At 50.3% G+C, this 22,035-nt stretch overlaps 1 protein-coding gene across 2 annotated transcripts in view; it reads right to left on the bottom strand.

Annotated features, from left to right (window-relative positions):
• Nucleotides 1-3,028: 3,028 nt before the first annotated feature.
• The window catches only part of HINT2 (histidine triad nucleotide binding protein 2), a 74,020-nt gene continuing 55,013 nt past the window's right edge, over nt 3,029-22,035 (bottom strand). For both annotated transcript variants that reach the window (XM_069745453.1, XM_069745448.1), the window contains exons 2-6: nt 16,316-16,443; nt 7,527-7,679; nt 7,349-7,453; nt 3,253-3,325; nt 3,029-3,173 (exon numbers count right to left, since the gene is read on the bottom strand). In XM_069745453.1, coding sequence (XP_069601554.1) covers nt 3,082-3,173; nt 3,253-3,325; nt 7,349-7,453; nt 7,527-7,679; nt 16,316-16,443 — 551 coding nt within the window. In that variant the 3' untranslated portion in view covers nt 3,029-3,081. The remainder of the gene's footprint in view (nt 3,174-3,252; nt 3,326-7,348; nt 7,454-7,526; nt 7,680-16,315; nt 16,444-22,035) is intronic.

Raw genomic sequence — 22,035 nt, 5'->3', positions numbered from 1 at the left:
TTTTTGGGGTTCATCTTTTCCCCTTCTACTATCGAGATGGATCCTGTTAAGGTCCAAGCCATCCATGATTGGACTCAGCCGACATCTCTGAAAAGTCTGCAAAAGTTCCTGGGCTTTGCTAATTTTTATCGTCGCTTCATCTGCAATTTTTCTAGTATTGCTAAACCATTGACCGATTTGACCAAGAAGGGTGCTGATGTGGTCAATTGGTCTTCTGCTGCTGTGGAAGCTTTTCAAGAGTTGAAGCGTCGTTTTTCTTCTGCCCCTGTGTTGTGTCAACCAGATGTTTCGCTTCCGTTCCAGGTCGAGGTTGATGCTTCTGAGATTGGAGCAGGGGCTGTTTTGTCGCAGAGAAGTTCTGATTGCTCGGTGATGAAACCGTGCGCCTTCTTTTCCAGGAAGTTTTCGCCTGCTGAGCGAAATTATGATGTGGGCAATCGAGAGTTGCTGGCCATGAAGTTGGCATTCGAGGAGTGGCGTCATTGGCTTGAAGGAGCTAAGCATCGCGTGGTGGTCTTGACTGATCATAAGAACTTGAATTATCTCGAGTCTGCCAAGCGGTTGAGTCCTAGACAGGCTCGTTGGTCGCTGTTTTTTGCCCGTTTTGACTTTGTGATTTCGTACCTTCCGGGCTCTAAGAATGTGAAGGCGGATGCTCTGTCTAGGAGTTTTGTGCCCGACTCTCCGGGTTTATCTGAGCCGGCGGGTATCCTCAAAGAGGGAGTAATTGTGTCTGCCATCTCCCCTGATTTGCGGCGGGTGCTGCAAAAATTTCAGGCTAATAAACCTGATCGTTGCCCAGCGGAGAAACTGTTTGTCCCTGATAGGTGGACGAATAAAGTTATCTCTGAGGTTCATTGTTCGGTGTTGGCCGGTCATCCTGGAATTTTTGGTACCAGAGAGTTAGTGGCTAGATCCTTTTGGTGGCCATCTCTGTCGCGGGATGTGCGTTCTTTTGTGCAGTCCTGTGGGATTTGTGCTCGGGCTAAGCCCTGCTGTTCTCGTGCCAGTGGGTTGCTTTTGCCCTTGCCGGTCCCGAAGAGGCCTTGGACACATATCTCTATGGATTTTGTTTCGGATCTTCCCGTCTCTCAAAGGATGTCAGTCATTTGGGTGGTCTGTGATCGCTTCTCTAAGATGGTCCATTTGGTACCCTTGTCTAAATTGCCTTCCTCCTCTGATTTGGTGCCATTGTTCTTCCAGCATGTGGTTCGTTTACATGGCATTCCAGAGAATATCGTTTCTGACAGAGGTTCCCAGTTTGTTTCGAGGTTTTGGCGAGCCTTTTGTGGTAGGATGGGCATTGACTTGTCTTTTTCCTCGGCTTTCCATCCTCAGACTAATGGCCAGACCGAACGAACCAATCAGACCTTGGAAACATATCTGAGATGCTTTGTTTCTGCTGATCAGGATGACTGGGTGTCCTTTTTGCCTTTGGCTGAGTTCGCCCTTAATAATCGGGCCAGCTCGGCTACCTTGGTTTCGCCATTTTTCTGCAACTCTGGATTCCATCCTCGTTTCTCTTCAGGGCAGGTTGAGTCTTCGGACTGTCCTGGTGTGGATACTGTGGTGGACAGGTTGCAGCAGATTTGGACTCATGTAGTGGACAATTTGACCTTGTCCTAGGAGAAGGCTCAACGTTTCGCTAATCGCAGACGCTGTGTGGGTCCCCGACTTCGTGTTGGGGATTTGGTTTGGTTATCTTCTCGTCATATTCTTATGAAGGTTTCCTCTCCTAAGTTTAAACCTCGTTTCATTGGTCCGTATAGGATTTCTGAGGTTCTTAATCCTGTGTCTTTTCGTCTGACCCTTCCAGATTCTTTTTCCATACATAACGTATTCCATAGGTCATTGTTGCGGAGATACGTGGCACCTATGGTTCCATCTGTTGATCCTCCTGCCCCGGTTTTGGTGGAGGGGGAGTTGGAGTATATTGTGGAGAAGATTTTGGATTCTCGTGTTTCAAGACGGAAACTCCAGTATCTGGTTAAGTGGAAGGGTTATGCTCAGGAAGATAATTCCTGGGTCTTTGCCTCTGATGTCCATGCTCCCGATCTTGTTCGTGCCTTTCATTTGGCTCATCCTGGTTGTCCTGGGGGCTCTGGTGAGGGTTCGGTGACCCCTCCTCAAGGGGGGGGGGGGGTACTGTTGTGAATTCTGTGGCAGAGCTCCCTCCTGTGGTCACAAGTGGTACTTCGGCTGATTCTCTCTGTGAGCTTCCGTTGGTGGAGGAAAGTGGTACTGCGGCTTCTGAGTTTCCTTCCTCAGGTGATGTGGTGAAGTCGTTAGGTGCTGCTCTATTTAACTCCACCTAGTGCTTTGATCCTGGCCTCCAGTCAATGTTCTAGTATTGGACCTGTTTCCTCCTGGATCGTTCCTGTGGCCTGCTGCTCTGCATAGCTAAGTTCCGCTTTGCTATTTTGTTTGCTGTTTTTTTCTGTCCAGCTTGTCTATTTGTTTTTTCCTGCTTGCTGAAAGCTCTGGGACGCAGAGGGTGTACCTCCGTGCCGTTAGTTCGGTACGGAGGGTCTTTTTGCCCCCTTTGCGTGGTTTTTGTAGGGTTTTGTGTTGACCGCAAAGTTACCTTTCCTATCCTCGCTCTGTTCAGAAAGTCGGGCCTCACTTTGCTAAATCTATTTCATCTCTACGTTTATCTTTTCATCTTAACTCACAGTCATTATATGTGGGGGCTGCCTTTTCCTTTGGGGTATTTCTCTCAGGCAAGGTAGGCTTATTTTCTATCTTCAGGCTAGCTAGTTTCTCAGGCTGTGCCGAGTTGCATAGGGAGCGTTAGGCGCAATCCACGGCTGCCTCTAGTGTGTGTTGGAGAGGATTAGGGATTGCGGTCAGCAGAGTTCCCACGTCTCAGAGCTCGTTCTATGATTTTGGGTTATTGTCAGGTCACTGTATGTGCTCTGACCTCTATGTCCATTGTGGTACTGAATTATCTTTTCATAACAGACATCTACTACGTTATCTGTCATCAGTGGACTCACTGTTATGTGTGGTGTTACATAGGACTGTGGACTGAGACAGAAACCCTTCTTTTTATTGCAGCAGTGATACACATGTGCAGGAGTATTATCCTGGAGGCCACCTCATCTGACGGCCACCGATCACATGTAGATGGAGGTGGTAGACGGACTGTGCCCCCTGCTGGCCATCATTGATAACTGTAAGAAGAGTGACAATTATTGTAGGGGGGGGATCACCATTAGTATTGACCTCTATGTGTATATTATATATACTCACCGATCCGATATCCATTCACCAGACCTTCCTTCTGTGCCAGGTGACTGGCGGTGACCAGTAGGTGACCCAGGAGCTGGACAACCACAAAAAGGTCAGTGACCAACAGTGTGAGAGGATCGTATACAGCAGGTTGGGACCAGTTGTGGGATATATACAGCGGGTCAGGGGTCGGTAGTGGAGGGTTTTATATAGCAGGTCAGGGGTCAGTAGATGTTTATATACAGCGGGTCGGGGTCTGTAGCAGAGGGTTATATACAGCGGGTCGGGGTCCGGTTATATACAGTGGGTCTGTAGCAGAGGGTTATATACAGCGGGTCGGGGGTCTGTAGCAGAGGGTTATATACAGCAGGTCGGGGGTCTGTAGCAGAGGGATATATACAGCGGGTCGGGGGTCTGTAGCAGAGGGTTATATACAGCAGGTCGGGGGTCTGTAGCAGAGGGATATATACAGCGGGTCGGGGGTCTGTAGCAGAGGGATATATACAGCAGGTCAGGGGTCGGTAGATGTTTATACACAGCAAGTCGGGGTCTGTAGCAGAGGGTTATATACAGCAGGTCGGGGGTCTGTAGCAGAGGGATATATACAGCAGGTCGGGGGTCTGTAGCAGAGGGTTATATACAGCAGTTCGGGGGTCTGTAGCAGAGGGATATATACAGCAGGCCGGGGGTCTGTAGCAGAGGGTTATATACTGCGGGTCGGGGGTCTGTAGCAGAGGGATATATACAGCAGGTCGGGGGTCTGTAGCAGAGGGTTATATACAGCAGGTCAGGGGTCTGTAGCAGAGGGTTATATACAGCAGGTCGGGGGTCTGTAGCAGAGGGTTATATACAGCAGGTCGGGGGTCTGTAGCAGAGGTTTATATACAGCTGGTTGGGGGTTGGTAGCTGAGGGTTTTATATAGCAAGTCAAGGGTCAGTAGATGTTTATATACAGCGGGTCGGGATCTGTAGCAGAGGGTTATATACTGCAGGTTGGGGGTGAGTAGCGTGGGGGGTCATAGATGTAGCAGAGTGTCCCCCCAGCCTGTAAACAGGGACCATACAGTAATCAGGCTTACATTAGCATTCCTTGCCCTGTATCTGGGGGCTGCTTGTCTTTGTTCCCCTCTGCAGGGGGCATCACCAATACACAAACCTGTAGACAAACTGCAGACAGGGTTTCTGGAAGATTCTTAATCCTTGGAGCTATCATTGAGGGGGTGGGTGTTAGTATCTCTGCTGAACAATGGGGCTGATCCCAAGAGTGGTCGGACAATAGTCCACATGTTCAGTTAAGACCCCTTCACATTAAGCGACGCTGCAGCGATACCGACAACGATCCGGATCGCTGCAGCGTCGCTGTTTGGTCGCTGGAGAGCTGTCACACAGACCGCTCTCCAGCGACCAACGATGCCGGTAACCAGGGTAAACATCGGGTAACTAAGCGCAGGGCCGCGCTTAGTAACCCGATGTTTACCCTGGTTACCATGCTAAAAGTAAAAAAAAAAAAAACACTACATACTTACCTACCGCTGTCTGTCCTCCAGCGCTGCGCTCTGCTTCTCTGCTCTCCTCCTGTACTGTCTGGGAGCCGGAAAGCAGAGCGGTGACGTCACCGCTCTGCTTTCCGGCTCACAGCCAGTGCAGGAGGAGTGCAGAGCACAGCGCTGGAGGACAGACAGCGGTAGGTAAGTATGTAGTGTTTTTTTTTTTTTACTTTTAGCATGGTAACCAGGGTAAACATCGGGTTACTAAGCGCGGCCCTGCGCTTAGTTACCCGATGTTTACCCTGGTTACCAGTGAAGACATCGCTGGATCGGTGTCACACACGCCGATCCAGCGATGTCTCCAGGGAGTCCAGCGACGAAATAAAGTTCTGGACTTTATTCAGCGACCAACGATCTCCCAGCAGGGGCCTGATCGTTGGTCGCTGTCACACATAACGATTTCATTAACGATATCGTTGCTACGTCACAAATAGCAACGATATCGTTAACAATATCGTTATGTGTGAAGGTACCTTAAGGCTACGTTCAGACTAGCGTTCTGCTAGTGTGCGTCGGGTTAGCGTCGGGCGACGTAGCGGCGACGCACGCGTCATGCGCCCCTATGTTTAACATGGGGGACGCATGCGTTTTTGTTTGTTGCGTTTTGCGAACCATGCGTCTTTTTTGCCGCAAGCGTCGGACCAAGAAAACGCAACAAGTTGCATTTTTCTTGCGTCCGATTTTCGGCAAAAAACGACGCACGCGTCGCAAAACGCAGCGTTTTTGCGTGCGTTTTGCTGCGTTTTTGCGTGCGTTGTGTCGCCGACGCAGCGGCGCACAACGCTAGTCTGAACGTAGCCTTAGTGGATGCTGTGTGCTTTGAAGGACAAGGATCCTCAGCTGGATCCTGGTATCATGTATGGAGCTTGGAGATCATTTGCCACATGGAATCGTGAGGTCTCACCACCCTACTGGATTTAAGGACTGAATCTGAAGACTGTTGGTGGTGACCTGCGAAGGGCTGGGATCTTATGCTGAGGCGAGATCCTGGTGCCCGTGCGTATTGTTAGAAGCTTTCAAGTTGGACTGTGTTGTGTCCCTCATCTGCTGGAGCCATTGAATTCACTCAAGGACTATTTCCATAATTCCCTGGCGCCGGATTGCCGGGTGGCGTTGGATTGCCGGGTGGCGTTGGATTGCCGGGTGGCGCCCCCGGATCTGCTCTCTCTGTGTGGACTCATGACGGAAGCTGTAGCTTTACCCTCCTTTGTGCTGCCCACTGTCACTGTTCTAATGAATCTCGTTGGATTGTCGTCCTGGTGTCTCTTCCTGCTCTGTCGCATACCCCGACACAACAGACAGCACATAGGCGGGGGGTTATAGACAGCAGGTCGGGGGTCAGTAGAGTGGGGGCTATAGACTGAAGGTCGGGGGTGTTATGATCCAGTGACCTTGGAGCTGCATGAGAACTTTCACTGGAGAAAGTGGTCACCTGAAACGCGTAGATAGTGTTTTTATTGTATTGTGCTGATGTTTCATCCTCTGCTTCTGATTGAAGTGAATAAAGTATTTAGTTTTTACTTTTCACGCCTGGTTGAGCTGGAATTTTTTCTTCACTATACTGACCGCAAACCTGAACTTAACACCGCAACTAGAAGTAGCCGTGGAGTGTACCTAATACACCTAGACACCTCGTCACAGCCGGAGGACTAAATACCCCTAAAGATGGAAATCGGAATACTATCTCGCCTCAGAGAAAATCCCCAAAGGATAGACAGCCCCCCACAAATATTGGCGGTGAGTCGGAGAGGAAAAAACATACACAGGCAGAAAAACAGGATTTAGCACAGGAGGCCACTCTAGCTAGATAGGACAGGATAGGACAGAGTTCTGTGCGGTCAGTATTAAAACCCTTCAAAAAATCCACAGCAGAATACACTAAATACTTCCCACATCCAACTAAAGATGTAGGAGCGTAAATCTGCAACTCCAGTGAATCCTACAAACAGAGCAGGAATAAAACTGAAACAAGCACACAGCAGTGTGCCACAGATACAAAAACCAAACAATTATCTTTGCTGAATTTGGCAGCAAGCAGGAGAAGCCAGAAAGAGATCCAACACTTCACAAGGAACATTGACAACTGGCAAGGGCTAAAGGATCCTGCACACCTAAATATCCCAGTCAGAATTGTAATTATCCGATACACCTGGCCAGGACTGCAAGTCAGAGACAACAGCATTCCCACTTACAACCACTGGAGGGAACCCAAGAGCAGAATTCACAACAGGGGGTCAACAGCATGGGGAGTTATATACGGGGGTCAACAGCATGGGGGGTTATATACAGCAGGTCGGGGGTCAGTAGGGTGGGGGTTATAGACAGCAGGTCGGGGGTCAGTAGGGTGGGGGGTTATAGACAGCAGGTCGGGGGTCAGTAGTGTGGGGGGCTATAGACTGAAGGTCGGGGGTCAACAGCATGGGGGCTATAGACAGCAGGTCGGGAGTCAGTAGGGTGGGGGTTATAGACAGCAGGTTGGGGGTCAGTTGCGTGGGGGGTTATAGACAGCAGGTCGGGGGTTAGTAGGGTGGGGGGGTTATAGACAGCAGGTTGGGGGTCAGTAGCATTACCTCCTTGTCTTCCTGAGCTACTTGACTTATTCTGGGAATCTGAACTTTGGGAATCACAAGGAAATGAACTGGAGCCTGAGGGGCGACATCGCGAAATGCCAAACACTAGAAGAGAGGAGTGCGGTGAGCGGTGACCCTACATCAGACAGTGACTGGGGGGCTCTTTAGGGGTCACTACCTGGTCATCTTCATAAATGATATCAGCAGGAAGAGTCCTGTCCAGGATCCTGGAGAAGATGGTGGGTGAGGCCGTCTGTGCTGCTGCTCGCTGGGCCTCCTGTGCTGCTGCTCGCTGGGCCTTCTGCACCTCATCGCTGCCACTATAAGACCGCTGAAAAACAACAAAGAGAAGAGCCGATATCAGGGCCACACGTCAGGACGTTTCCTCCAGGTCTTAGCACAGTCACCAAGCTGCCAAAACACCCAGAGTGCAGGACAGACCCCACCATGAATTGTCCAAAGTCGGCGTATATCAGATGTCATTACAGCTGGTGCCTGACACGTGCCGTCCGGGGATCGAAGTACCAAACAAAAAACCTAAAACATTAATCTTTATTAATAATCCCAGATAATACTATCAATCCAAAAAATAGATAAAAAACATCCCACTAAGGCATCACATAACGGGGTTTAAGGATACAGCCTGTATATGGGGAAGGATATCCAAAACAATTCTCACCAAAACGTGATATCAAAAAATGACAAAAGGTGTGCAGGATATAATATACCGGAGGGTGCGGAGGTTGGCCCCCTAAATATGTGATGTGGCGCCCCGCCCACGACGGCTGCCCCTTATATCCCGGGGTGATCCCTCTGTCTATCACAGTCATCGCCATTGTACGGCTTCTCGGCCAGTCTATAACTAGTTCTACTCCATGTGTAACAACAGTCTTAGTAGAGACTTTAGATATATGTGGTCAGACTGTGGAGTCAAAAGAGACGAGAAAAAGCGGAGCTCTGCTGAATCTAAGCCGCCCTTATGGCTGTCACAGAAAACATTACCTAATCAGGCATTAACAGCTCCATAGATTTCATCAGAGACATATACCCTCATTTATATCCTGCAGAACTGATGCCTCATTGTGTAAAGTGCTGAATGTGCAATCATGATACAAAACCCTGGCTGATAAATCTGTTCACTTATCACTTCTCAGCCAGTCCCTCTGATTAGCTGTGCCGATACATTAGCTCTCCATGTCCCGACGCGTTTCTCCCCCATACATCCTTCCTTGGGGGTCATCAGGGGACTTAGAAATGACCTCAATCGTCCTTAATAGGCTGTAGAGCTACAGGCAGGAACCATTATCCCGTCTCCCCGAATCTGTGCCACTCCCACCTGACTAGCGAGCCTTGGCGTCCCTACATGTGGGCTCCATGATGCACGTGCTGCGCTGGGTCCGGAAATGACGCCGAGTGCGCTCCACCATATGTCCTTCCACGGCGCAGCGCAGAACAATCATTCTGCTCCCGGACTCTGACATACTCAGTTTCCATAATGGCCGCCTCTCTGCTGCGCAGGCGCACTCTCATCCAATAGGATTAACCCATATGCTGCCATCGCACTAATTGGATAGAACAAGATGCTATAGGCAGTGCATTATATTGGACGGATTCCCCACATTTTATATCACTGAGTGGTGAAGAATAAGATTAATTACATTTTTACCACTAAAATGTTGTTTTGGCCCCAAGTTTGTAATTTTTCTAAGGGATGATAGGACCTTTTTTTTTTTTTACAACAAACTGAGGTCCATTTTTTTCTGAGTGCGCCAATACCCTACATGTAATCAGGAAATATTTTTCAGGCGCAAAGCTCAGAAGGGTAGGAGCGCCAGATCTTACTGTTACGGTTTGCAGGTGCCATGTCACATTGGCCGAGCCCCTGAGGGGCCAGAACAGCAGAACCCCCCATAAGGGACCCCACTTTACACTCTATACCTCTCAATGAATTCATCTAGGGGTGCAGTGATCATATTGACACCACGGGTGTCAGCAGGGGCCATAAACGTCCGGCACACATGCACACGCATAACACACATGGATGTCATCCATGTCACACACATCGGCGCCGGGGAAGAAGCGTTACAGTAAGCGCTGTTCCCCAGGTGCTGAACACGGCTCTCATCATTCTCCCCTGCTCTGCCGGCGATCGGAATGAGCAGGGGAGAATGATGAGTTACATTTAAGTGATAAAAGAGACAGCAGGCAAAGACTGATAGGACTATTACTCCCATCAGCCCACCCCTGCTGGTGCTAATAACAGTGACAACAGGAGCAAATGATGGGGGTTTTCATCAGCCGCCACCTGCGCTATAACTAAATAAATGAAAAAAAAAAGAAAAAAACGGTGTGTGTTCTCCTGTATTTTCTATAACCAGCCAGGCAAACTCACAGCTAGGAGCTGCAACCCTCAACTGTCAGCAAAGCTGGTTATCAAGAATAGAGGGGTCCCCATGCTGTTTTTTTTTTTTTAATTCTTTAAATAAAGAATTTAAAAAAAACAGTGTGGGGTCCCCCCATTTTTGACAACCAGCCTTGGCTCACAGCTTGGGGCTGGTATTCTCAGGCTGGTAAGGAGCCATGGATATTACCACCCCCATCCTAAAAATAGCAGCCTGCAACTGTCCACAAAAGGCACATCTATTAGATGCCATTTCTGATACTTTGCCTGGCTCTTCCCACTTACCCTGTAGCGGTGGCAACTGGGGTTCATATTTGTGGGGTTAATGTCACCTTTGTATTCTCTGGTGACATCAAGCCCACAGCTTAGTAACGGAGAAGCATATCCATTACTAATCTTATAAATACATTGTAAATAAAGTCACAGCCAGAATAAAGTCCTTTATTTGAAAAAATGACACAGACTCCTTTAATATTCTCAATTAAACCATACTTGCTGCAACGCCTAATTCCACTGAAGCCCTCGTTCTCCTGTAATAAAAATAAAATAAAAAACAACAATATCCCTCACCTGTCCGTCGTTGTGTCCCACATCGTAATCCATGTCTGGGGGATAATTAGTTTTCAACCTGGATGGTGCCAAGATGCGACCGTCCCGGCTGAGAACCACAGGTGAAAGAGCTGCTGCGAACACAGTGTCAGTGACCGGGGGTGACGTCGTAGAGGTAACCTCCGGTCACAAAGCTCAGCTCTCATCCGGGCTGAGCTGCGGTGAGATCCCCACTAACACCGCGAGTATTATTCCCATCAGCCACCACCTGCTGTCTCTTTAATCACTTAAGGTACGTTCACACTGAACAATTTAACAACGATATCGCTAGCGATCCGTGACGTTGCAGCGTCCTGGATAGCGATATCGTCCAGTGTGACACGCAGCAGCGATCTGGATCCTGCTGTGACATCGTTGGTCGGAGCAGAAAGGCCAGAACTTTATTTCGTCGCTGGATCACCCGCTGACATCGCTGAATCGGCGTGTGTGACGCCGATTCAGCGATGTCTTCACTGGTAACCAGGGTAAACATCGGGTTACTAAGCGCAGGGCCGCGCTTAGTAACCCGATGTTTACCCTGGTTACAAGTGTAAATGTAAAAAAAACAAACACTACATACTTACATTCCGGTGTCTGTCGTCCGGCGTTCTGCTTCCCTGTACTGTCAGCGCCGGCTGGCCATAAAGCAGAGCACAGCGGTGACGTCACCACTCTGCTTTACGGCCGGCGCTGACAGTGCAGGGAAGCAGAACGCCGGAGAGGACAGACGCCGGAATGTAAGTATGTAGTGTTTGTTTTTTTTACATTTACACTGGTAACCAGGGTAAACATCAGGTTACTAAGCGCGGCCCTGCGCTTAGTAACCCGATGTTTACCCTGGTTACCGGGGACTTCGGCATAGTTGGTCGCTGGAGAGCGGTCTGTGTGACAGCTCTCCAGCGACCACACAGCGACGCTGCAGCGATCGGCATCGTTGTCTGGATCGCTGCAGCGTCGCTAAATGTGACGGTACCTTTAAATGTAACTGATCATTCTCCCCTGCTTGCACCGATTGCCGGCAGAGCAGGGGAGAATGATGAGAGCTGTGTTCAGCACCCGGCGCCGGGGAACAGCGCTTACTGTAACGCTTCTTCCCTGGCACCCGTCCTTGTGGTACTGATGCGGCACACGCATGCCACAAGTGTGCTGCAAGTATTACACACACACAGACACTGACATCTCCGGTACCAGAAATATCAGGATGTGTGAAAGAGGCGTTATAGCGGGTTTTTATGATTGGCAGCTGTCACACACTAACAGACACTTTTTATTGCAAAAAGTAGTTTTTGCATCACCACATTTTGAGAGCTATAATTTTTCCATATTTTGGCCCACAGAGTCATGTGAGGTCTTGTTTTTTTGCGGGACCAGTTGATGATTTTATTGGTAACATTTTCAGGCACGTGACATTTTTTGATCGCTTTTTATTCTGATTTTTGGGAGGCAGAATGAACAAAAACCAGCAATTCATGAATTCCGTTGGGTCCGTACGATTACAGCGATTCCTCATTTATAGTTTTTTTTATGTTTTGTCACTTTTGTACAATAAAAACTTTTACAGAAAAAAATCATTATTTTTGCTTTATTCTGAGAGGTATCACTTTTTTATTTTTCCGGTGATGGAGCTGTATGGGGGCTTGTTTTTTGCAGGACAAGATGACGTTTTCAGCGGTACAAAGTTCATTTATATCCATCTTTTTGATCGCGTTTTATTCCACTTTTTGTTCGGCGGCATGATAAAGCATTGTTTTTTGCCTTGTTTTTTTTTCAATGGTGTTCACTAAAGGGGTTAAGTAGTGGGCCAGTTTTATAGGTCGGGTTGCTGCGGTTGCGGCGATACCAAATATGTACTTTTATTGTTTAGATTTTTTTTTCATTGAAATATTTATTTAGGTCTAAGAGGTAAGGTTTCTCCTTGTGGAGAGTGACACACCAGCTCTGGCTTGCCAAGGTAAGGAGATTACTCGCCGTGCAATGCTCCTCTGGGAAATTTAATATGCAAATTGCCTCTTCAGAGAAAAAGAGGACTTGAACTCTATAGCGCCACCTGTTGGAGGTAGTGATGCTGCAGGATCGCTACTTCCAACAGGTGGCGATATGGAGATCAAGTTCTCTTTTTTTTTGCATATTAAATATTTATTTGAGATAGAATAAATATAAATTTTTTAATAATTATTTATTTTTATTTTTTTAAATATTTTTTCAATTATTTAAAAAAATATTTTTTTGCTTTTTTCTAACTATGGGACAATCCTTTTTTGCAGGCTGATGGCTTCTGTAGTTTGCAGATGAAGCCATAGAAGCTGTGAGCGCTGGATCGCCAGGATTCCTAGCTCTGGTGACCCGGATATCTTCATGACGACATCCTCTCACCATGGCAACGATCGGAGCCCGCGTCACACCCTGGGGTCTACGATCCAAAGGCAGAGGGGCTGTCAGCCCTGTGCCGGCTTCTGGAATGACGCAATCATGTTCGATCGCATTATTTCGCAATCAGCTGACACCCAGCGGCGATGGCCCACACACCCATCGTGAGCGCGGACGATCCCTCAGACGTAATATTCCGTCCATGGTCAAATAGGGACAGGTCACATGGACAGAATATTACGTCTGATGTCAGAAAGGGGTTAATAATTGATGATATAATGGCAGCCCCTGCGCATAGGAGACTGCAGTCCAACCTCATCTCCTACACTGCGACCACCTGTGACCTGGGCACGTCCCCGGCAACATCACTTGTGTCATCTGAGGAATCTGAGACTTTGGTCTGTGGTGAAACTCGCGGTTGCTGTCTCACTGGGCCTTGGGGTGACTCGCACATGCCATCTCTCGTGGAAGAGGGGTGGGATTAGCGCCAGCCATTCTCGGGGGACAGAGGACTCGCGCCTGCCATCTGACAGGGGTAGGGTGGAGACTGGAGCCTTCCATCTATCGAGGAAGGGTTTGTGTGCAGGGGGACTCTTGCCTGCCATCTCTCGTGGACAGGGGGTGTGAGGGACCTCGTGACTGCCGTATCACGCCTGCCATCTCTCGTAGAGAGGTGGGGACTCACATCTGCCGTCTCTCAGGAGACGGGGGAGGACTCGCGCTTGCCGCCTCTAGGGGGAGAGGGGGGACTCGCGACTGTCATCTCTAGGGGAGGGAGGGACTCGCGCCTGCCATCTCTAGGGAGAGGAGGGACTCACACCTGCCATCTCTAGAGGGAGAGGGGGGACTCGCACCTGCCGTCTCTAGGGAGAGCCGGGGGACTCGCGCCTGCCATCTCTAGAGGGAGAGGGGGGCTCGCGCCTGCCATTCTATTCTAGAGGGAGAGGGGGGACTCGCACCTGCCGTCTCTAGGGAGAGCCGGGGGACTCGCGCCTGCCATCTCTAGAGGGAGAGGGGGGCTCGCGCCTGCCATTCTATTCTAGAGGGAGAGGGGGGACTCGCACCTGCCGTCTCTAGGGAGAGCCGGGGGACTCGCGCCTGCCATCTCTAGAGGGAGAGGGGGACTCGCGCCTGCCATTCTATTCTAGAGGGAGAGGGGGGACTCGCGCCTGCCGTCTCTAGGGGGAGAGGGGGAACTCGCGCCTGCCGTCTCTAGGGAGAGCGGGCAGGACTTGCGCCTGCCGTCTTTCGGGGGAGAGGAGCGGGTCTCCCTAGTTTTTCTCTGGGCTGCCAGGCACTGCTGTCTGCAGTTGGACCAGGGGTCATATATTCCATGTGTTTAAAGGGGGACTCGTGCCTGCTATCTCTCGCGGACGGGGTGTGTGAGGGGCCTCGTGACTGTCGTATCACGTGGAGAGGGGGCCACTCACGCCTGCCATCTCTCGTAGAGAGGTGGGGACTCACATCTGCCATCTCGGGGGGGACTCACGCTTGCCATATCTCGGGGGGGGGGGCAGGGGAGGACTCGTGCTTGCCGTCTCTCAGGGGATGGGGAGGACTCACGCTTGCAGCCTCTAGGGGGAGAGGGGGGACTTGCGCCTGCCATCTCTAGTGGGAGGGGGGTCTCGCGCCTGCCGTCTCTAGGGAGAGGGGGGACTCGTGCCTGCCGTCTCTAGGGGGAGAGGGCGGACTGGTGCCTGCCATCTCTAGAGGGAGAGGAGGGACTCGCGCCTGCCATCTCTAGGGGGAGAGGGGGGACTCGCATCTGACGTCTCTAGGAAGAGCCTGCCGCCTCTAGAGGAGAGGGGGGAATGGCGCCTGCCATCTCTAGGGGGGAGACTCGCCCCTGCCGTCTCTAGGGGTAGAGGGGGTACTCACGCCTGCCGTCTCTAGAGGGAGAGGGGGGACTCGCGCCTGCCGTCTCTAGAGGGAGAGGGGGGACTCGCGCCTGCCATCTCTAGGGGGAGAGGGGGGACTCGCGCCTTCTGTGTCTCAGGGGACGGGGAGTACTCGCGTTTGCCGCCTCTAGGGGGAGAGGGGGGACTCGCGACTATCGTCTCTAGGGGGACTCGCACCTGCCATCTCTAGGGGGAGAGGGGGGACTCGCGCATGCCGTCTCTAGGGAGAGAGGGGGGACTCACGCCTGCCGTCTCTAGGGGGAGAGGGGGGACTGGCGCCTGCCGTCTCTAGGGGGAGAGGGGGGACTGGCGCCTGCCGTCTCTAGGGGGAGCGAGCAGGACTCGCACCTGCCATCTTTCGGGGGAGAGGAGTGGGTCTCCCTAGTTTTTCTCGGGGGGCTGCCAGGCATTGCTGTCTGCAGTTGGACCAGGGGTCATATATTCCATGTGATTAAAGGGGGACTCGTGCCTGCTACCTCTCGCAGACAGGGGTGTGAGGGGCTTTGTGACTGCCGTATCATGTGGAGAAGGGGCCACTCACGGTGGGGACTCACATCTGCCGTCTCTCAGGAGACGGGGGAGGAGTCACGCTTGCCGTCTCTCGGAGGGCGGGGGAAGACTCGTGCTTGCCACCTCTAGGGGGAGAGGGGGGACTCGTGACTGTCGTCTGTAGGGGGACTTGCGCCTGCCATCTCTAGGAGGACTGCCGTCTCTAGGGAGAGAGGAGGGACTCGCGCCTGTCATCTCTAGAGGGAGAGGGGGGACTCGCGCCTGCCATCTCTAGGGAGGGAGGCGGGACTCGCACCTGACGTCTCTAGAGGAGAGGGGGGACTCGCGCCTGCCATCTCTAGAGGGAGAGGGGGGACTTGCGCCTGCCATCTCTAGAGGGAGAGGGGGGACTCGCGCCTGCCATCTCTAGAGGGAGAGGGGGGACTCGCGCCTGCTGTCTCTAGGGGGAGAGGGGGGACTCGCGCCTGCCATCTCTAGAGGGAAAGGGGGGACTTTCGCCTGCCATCTTTAGGGGGAGAGGGGGAACTCGCACCTGCCGTCTCTAGGGAGAGAGGAGTGGGTCTCCCTAGTGTTTCTCGGGGCTGCCAGGCATTGCTGTCTGCAGTTGGACCAGGGGTCATATATTCCATGTGATTTAAGGAGAGTCTTTGCATTCACTCTGGGGTCTAGCTCAAACAGTCTCTCGCGGGTCTTGCACCCAAATTTCTTGATGTCTCTCTGTGATTTGCTGGATGAGCATTGATCTCTGAGCTATTTTAGATATTTATTGGAAAATTCAGTGCCGATCCGGATTTTGCTCACTTGCAGACAGCGGCTCTAGTGGTTGTTCCCTGCAGTCCCAGTTGTTTAGGAATAGTAAGCAGAAATAGAACCCTGATAGAGGCTGACTAATAATCTCTGTGTGGTTTGTGGCTGCTCCTTTTCAGACCGTCCATTGCTCTCGGCAGCAGGGCCTGGGGCCTTATGACTCATGTGGTTATGGGAAAGGCTTTGTGGGTACGTTCACTTCCATTGGGACCTTTCTGGACACCCCGTCTGGTTCTTGGCTACAGGTGTCTGGTCTCAGTCCTAAGTTCAGCTACGCGGCATGTCACCAGCTGTCGACTTCTGCAGAAAGCTGCCATACTGAGCTGAGACTGGACATACAGTACATCCTTCAGAAGTGACACATATCATAGCGGTTCACATGCATTTTCCACCTACCTGCTGACAACTCCATGAATTTCTCAAGGCCAATGAGGAATGAAATGTTCCTGCACATCCTACAGCAAACCCGGTGTATAGCGCCCTCCACAGCGGCAGTGACCTCCACAGTCGCAGTGATGACATTGCTGGAAGACACACAATAAACTGAGCAAGAGAAGCTCAAAAGAATTGAGATAGAAATCGATAGAATTGAGATAAAGAGAGCAGGTACAGAAAGCCAGACCTCACCAGAGAGCAGGGACAGAAAGCCAGACCTCACGAGAGAGCAGGGACTGAGAGCAAGGCCTCACCACAGAGCAGGGACTGAAAGCCAGACCCTGCTCTGTGGTGAGGCCTGGCTTTCTTTCCCTGCTCTCTGGTGAGGTCTGGCTTTCAGTCCCTGCTCTGTGGTGAGGTCTGGCTTTCAGTCCCTGCTCTGTGATGAGGTCTGACTTTCTTTCCCTGCTCTCTGGTGAGATCTGGCTTTCTGTCCCTGCTCTGTGGTGAGGCCTGGCTCTCAGTCCCTGCTCTGTGGTGAGGCCTGGCTTTCTGTCCCTGCTCTCTGGTGAGGTCTGGCTTTCTGTCCCTGCTCTGTGGTGAGGCCTGGCTTTCTGTACCTGCTCTGTGGTGAGGTCTGGCTTTCTGTCCCTGCTCTGTGGTGAGGCCTGGCTCTCAGTCCCTGCTCTGTGGTGAGGCGTGGCTTTCAGTCCCTGCTCTGTGGTGAGGTCTGGCTTTCTGTCCCTGCTCTCTGGTGAGGTCTGACTTTCTTTCCCTGCTCTCTGGTGAGGTCTGACTTTCTTTCCCTGCTCTCTGGTGAGGCCTGGCTTTCAGTCCCTGCTCTGAGGGCTTTGTGGCGAGGTCTGGCTTTCTGTCCCTGCTCTGTGGTGAGGCCTGGCTTTCTTTCCCTGCTCTGTGGTGAGGCCTGGCTTTCTTTCCCTGCTCTCTGGTGAGGTATGGCTTTCTTTCCCTGCTCTCTGGTGAGGTCTGGCTTTCTGTCCCTGCTCTATGGTGAGGCCTGGCTCTCAGTCCCTGCTCTGTGGTGAGGCCTGGCTTTCAGTCCCTGCTCTGTGGTGAGGTCTGGCTTTCAGTCCCTGCTCTGTGATGAGGTCGGACTTTCTTTCCCTGCTCTCTGGTGAGGTCTGGCTTTCTGTCCCTGCTCTGTGGTGAGGCCTTGCTCTCAGTCCCTGCTCTGTGGTGAGGCCTGGCTCTCAGTCCCTGCTCTGTGGTGAGGCCTGGCTCTCAGTCCCTGCTCTGTGGTGAGGTCTGGCTTTCTTTCCCTGCTCTCTGGTGAGGTCTGGCTTTCAGTCCCTGCTCTGTGGTGAGGCCTTGCTCTCAGTCCCTGCTCTGTGATGAGGTCTGGCTTTCAGTCCCTGCTCTGTGGTGAGGTCTGGCTTTCTGTACCTGCTCTGTGGTGAGGCCTGGCTCTCAGTCCCTGCTCTGTGGTGAGGTCTGGCTTTTTGTCCCTGCTCTATGGTGAGATCTGACTTTCTTTCCCTGCTCTCTGGTGAGGTCTGGCTTTTTGTCCCTGCTCTATGGTGAGATCTGACTTTCTTTCCCTGCTTTGTGGTAAGGCCTGGCTTTCAGTCCCTGCTCTGTGGTGAGGTCTGGCTTTTTGTCCCTGCTCTATGGTGAGGTCTCCATAGAGCAGGGACAAAAAGCCAGACCTCACCAGAGAGCAGGGAAAGAAAGTCAGATCTCACCATAGAGCAGGGACAGAAAGCCAGACCTCGCCACAAAGCCCTCAGAGCAGGGACAGAAAGCCAGATCTCACCATAGAGCAGGGACAGAAAGCCAGACCTCACCAGAGAGCAGGGACAGAAAGCCAGATCTCACCAGAGACCAGGGACAGAAAGCCAGACCTCACCAGAGAGCAGGGACAGAAAGCCAGACCTCACCAGAGAGAAGGGAAAGAAAGTCAGATCTCACCAGAGAGCAGGGACAGAAAGCCAGACCTCACCATAGAGCAGGGACAGAAAGCCAGATCTCACCAGAGAACAGGGACAGAAAGCCAGACCTCACCATAGAGCAGGGACAGAAAGCCAGATCTCATCACAGAGCAGGGACTGAAAGCCAGACCTCACCACAGAGTAGCGACAGAAAGCCAGATCTCACCATAGAGCAGGGACAGAAAGCCAGGCCTCACCACAGAGCAGGGACAGAAAGTCAGACCTCACCATAGAGCAGGGACAGAAAGCCAGACCTCACCAGAGAGCAGGGACTGAAAGCCAGACCTCACCATAGAGCAGGGACAGAAAGCCAGACCTCACCAGAGAGCAGGGACTGAAAGCCAGGCCTCACCAGAGAACAGGGACAGAAAGCCAGACCTCACCACAGAGCAGGGACAGAAATTCAAACCTCACCAGAGAGCAGGAACAAAAAGCCAGATCTCACCATAGAGCAGGGACAGAAAGCCAGACCTCACCAGAGAGCAGGGACAGAAAGTCAGACCTCACCATAGAGCAGGGACAGAAAGCCAGACCTCACCAGAGAGCAGGGACTGAAAGCCAGACCTCACCATAGAGCAGGGACAGAAAGCCAGACCTCACCAGAGAGCAGGGACTGAAAGCCAGACCTCACCAGAGAGCAGGGACAGAAAGCCAGACCTCACCACAGAGCAGGGACAGAAAGCCAGACCTCACCATAGAGCAGGGACAGAAAGCCAGACCTCACCATAGAGCATGGACAGAAAGCCAGACCTCACCACAGAGCAGGGACAGAAATTCAAACCTCACCAGAGAGCAGGAACAAAAAACCAGACCTCACCATAAAGCAAGACCTCACAAGACAGCAGGGACAGAAAGCCAGGCTTCACAAGAGTAATAAGCTTGACCTCACCAGAGAGTCAGAACTCACCAGAGAGAAGGAACAGCGAGCCAGACCTCACCAAAGACAGAAATACAGATCTAGCCAAATAGCAAAACCAGGTATCTCCAGAGTGCAGTGACAGTACAAGAGACTTTATCAAAGAGTATAGCCATACCTCACCGGACAGCAGAGACAGCCAGATCTCGCCAAGGAGCAGATAACCCTCAGCAGAAAAAGGGGGCGAGACCTCACTCGAGAGCAGACGAAAAGAAATGGATATAGCCAAAGAGCAGAAACAGACCTCAGTAGAGAACAAGTCAAACCATGCCAGTGAGCAGAGAAAAAGAACTACACTGTGCTAGAAAGAGCAGAGACAGTCCTCCATATAATACACAGGGGTTGTATAACTATGGGGTGATTGGATTACACCATATACAATATGGGGGGGTGTATATTTATGGGGGTGATTGGAATATACCATATACTGTATGGGGGTGTATACTTAAGGGGGTTATTGGGAGATATTATATTCCATAAAGGGGGTGTAAACTTATGAGTTGGCAGCGGCAGATCGACGTCTCCTGACTGATCATTAACGGCCTGTGATGCAGCCGACATACTGCACATTGCAGGACACACAGCTCAGTAGATAAGCGATGTATGTAGAAGTGTAGTGTAGTTAGTGTCACAGGTGTGTCAGATGTAACAGACTGTCGCTCTGCATCTGGCTGCAGAAGGTCTCTGCGTTTTTTTTACTTTCGCAAGGGTAACAGGAGAAAATGCACCAAGCAATTTGTTTTGCAATTTCTCCTAGTGCGCCGACACCCCATATGTGGGGGAAATCTACTGCTTGGGTGCACAGCAGGGCTCGGAAGGGAAGGAGCGCAATTTCACTTTTTGAATGTAAAATATGCTGGAATAATTAGCGGTTGAAAAAAAATAGCAAAAAAGTATGCAGTGGACCCATATGGTTAAGATGGCAACACAGGTGCAGAAATACCGATGAGGCAGCCACTCACGACCTACCAAATTAATGGAGGGGGTGGCTGCTAGGCATATGACTGCACATTAGAGACTTGTATGTGGCGCTGTTCACACAATGGGAATGCACAGCATCCAGGTTAACAGCCTATTAGTTATACCCTTCTATTAGCTCAGGCGGGCTGCACAGCGCTATTAAGATGCAATAATTAGCGGTTGCCATGTCCCATTTGGAGAGCCCCTGATGTGCCTTAATAGTGGAAACCTCCACAAATGACGACATTTTGGAAACTAGACCCCTTATGGAACTTATCTAGATGTGTATTGAGCACTTTGAACCCACGGGTGCTTCACAGAAGTTTATAACGTAGAGCCGTGGAAATAAAAAAAAAAATCACATTTTTCCCAAATAAATCTTTTTAGCTCCATATTTTGCATTTTCATAAGAGAACAGGAGAAATTGCTCCATACAATTTGTGCAATTTCTCCTCGATACCCCATATGTGGGGGAAATCTACTGTTTGGGCGCATGGCAGGGCTCGGAAGGGAAGGATCGCCATTTGACTTTTGGAATGCAAAATTGACTGGAACCGATAGCGGACGCCATGTTGCGTTTGGAGAGCCCCTGACATGCCTAAACAGTGGGAACCCCCTAACAAGTGACCCCATTTTGGAAATTAGACCCCTCAAGGAATTTATCTTGATGTCTGGTGAGCAACTTGAACATCCAGGGGTTTCACAGAATTTCATAATATTGAGCCGTCAGAATAAAAAAAAAACATTTTTACCACTAAAATGCTATTTTAGCCCCCACTTTTTTATTTTCACAAGGGTAGCAATAAAAAATGGACCCCAAAGTTTGTTGTGCAATTTCTCCTGAGTATGTCATTAGCCAGTATGTGGTGGAAAACTACTGTCTGAGAGCATGGCAGGGCATGAAAGGGAAGGAGAACCATATTACAGTGCAGGTTTGCTGCATTGGTTTGAGGGGGCCATGTCACACTGGCAGAGCCCCTGAGTTGCCAGAACAGCAGAACCCCTCCCCTGTAAGTGATCCCATTTTACAAACTATACCTCTCAATTAGTTCATCTAGGGGTGCATTGATCATTTTGACACAAGTGTGTCACGGAATGTGATACCATAGGGTAGTGAAGAGAGAATAATTACATTTTTAACACAAAAATTTTGTTTTATCCCCAGATTTTACATTTTCACATTTGGAAATGGGTAGAAATTGTGCCAAAATGTGTTACACAATGTTTTCTGAACTTGGCAATACCCCATATGTGGCGGTACAGTACTGCTTAGCCACACAGCGAGACTCTAAAGGGACGGAGCGCTATTTGACTCTAGGTGAACAAACTATTACACAGGTCAACAAAAAAAAAAAATTTTTCTGGTGTCCAAAATATTTTAATGAATTTGGGGTATTTTTGGGGTGCTGATTCTGAATATGTCATCAGTTTTGCCAGATTGGCTCAAGTTTTTGAGATTTTTGGTATCTTATTTATAGCACTTGTTGGTAAATGCGACGCATCATCTCATTAATTTCTTTGGATTAGTACTTGAACTGAGCAGTTCTCAATATAGTTTTGTGTTAATTAGTGTTCTAAAAGTTTGTTCATAGCTTGATTTTTGCACTAACTTTATGTTGTTGTCTGTTTTCCAGTGAAAAGCATGAACTCATCAAGAAGAAGTTGTCTTAACGATCCAGACTCATTCTGTTACATTTGTGGTGAATACACACTTCATCATCATCAGGTAACATGGTAACCACAGGTACAGGCACATCTTCACAATGAGGGACAGGCCTTCTTGCAGATTCCATGTTAGGTTACTCCCATTTTCGTTTCTTATGCTTATTGAATCCTTGCACTTGCACTGCACAGAAATAACAGTCATCATGATGATTTTTTTGCTCTCTCCACACCATTGGAACACCAAATTTGAA

Source organism: Ranitomeya imitator, chromosome 1 (assembly GCF_032444005.1).
Source record: "Ranitomeya imitator isolate aRanImi1 chromosome 1, aRanImi1.pri, whole genome shotgun sequence".
Taxonomy (NCBI): domain Eukaryota; kingdom Metazoa; phylum Chordata; class Amphibia; order Anura; family Dendrobatidae; genus Ranitomeya; species Ranitomeya imitator.
This window is presented reverse-complemented; position numbering and strand designations above follow the sequence as displayed.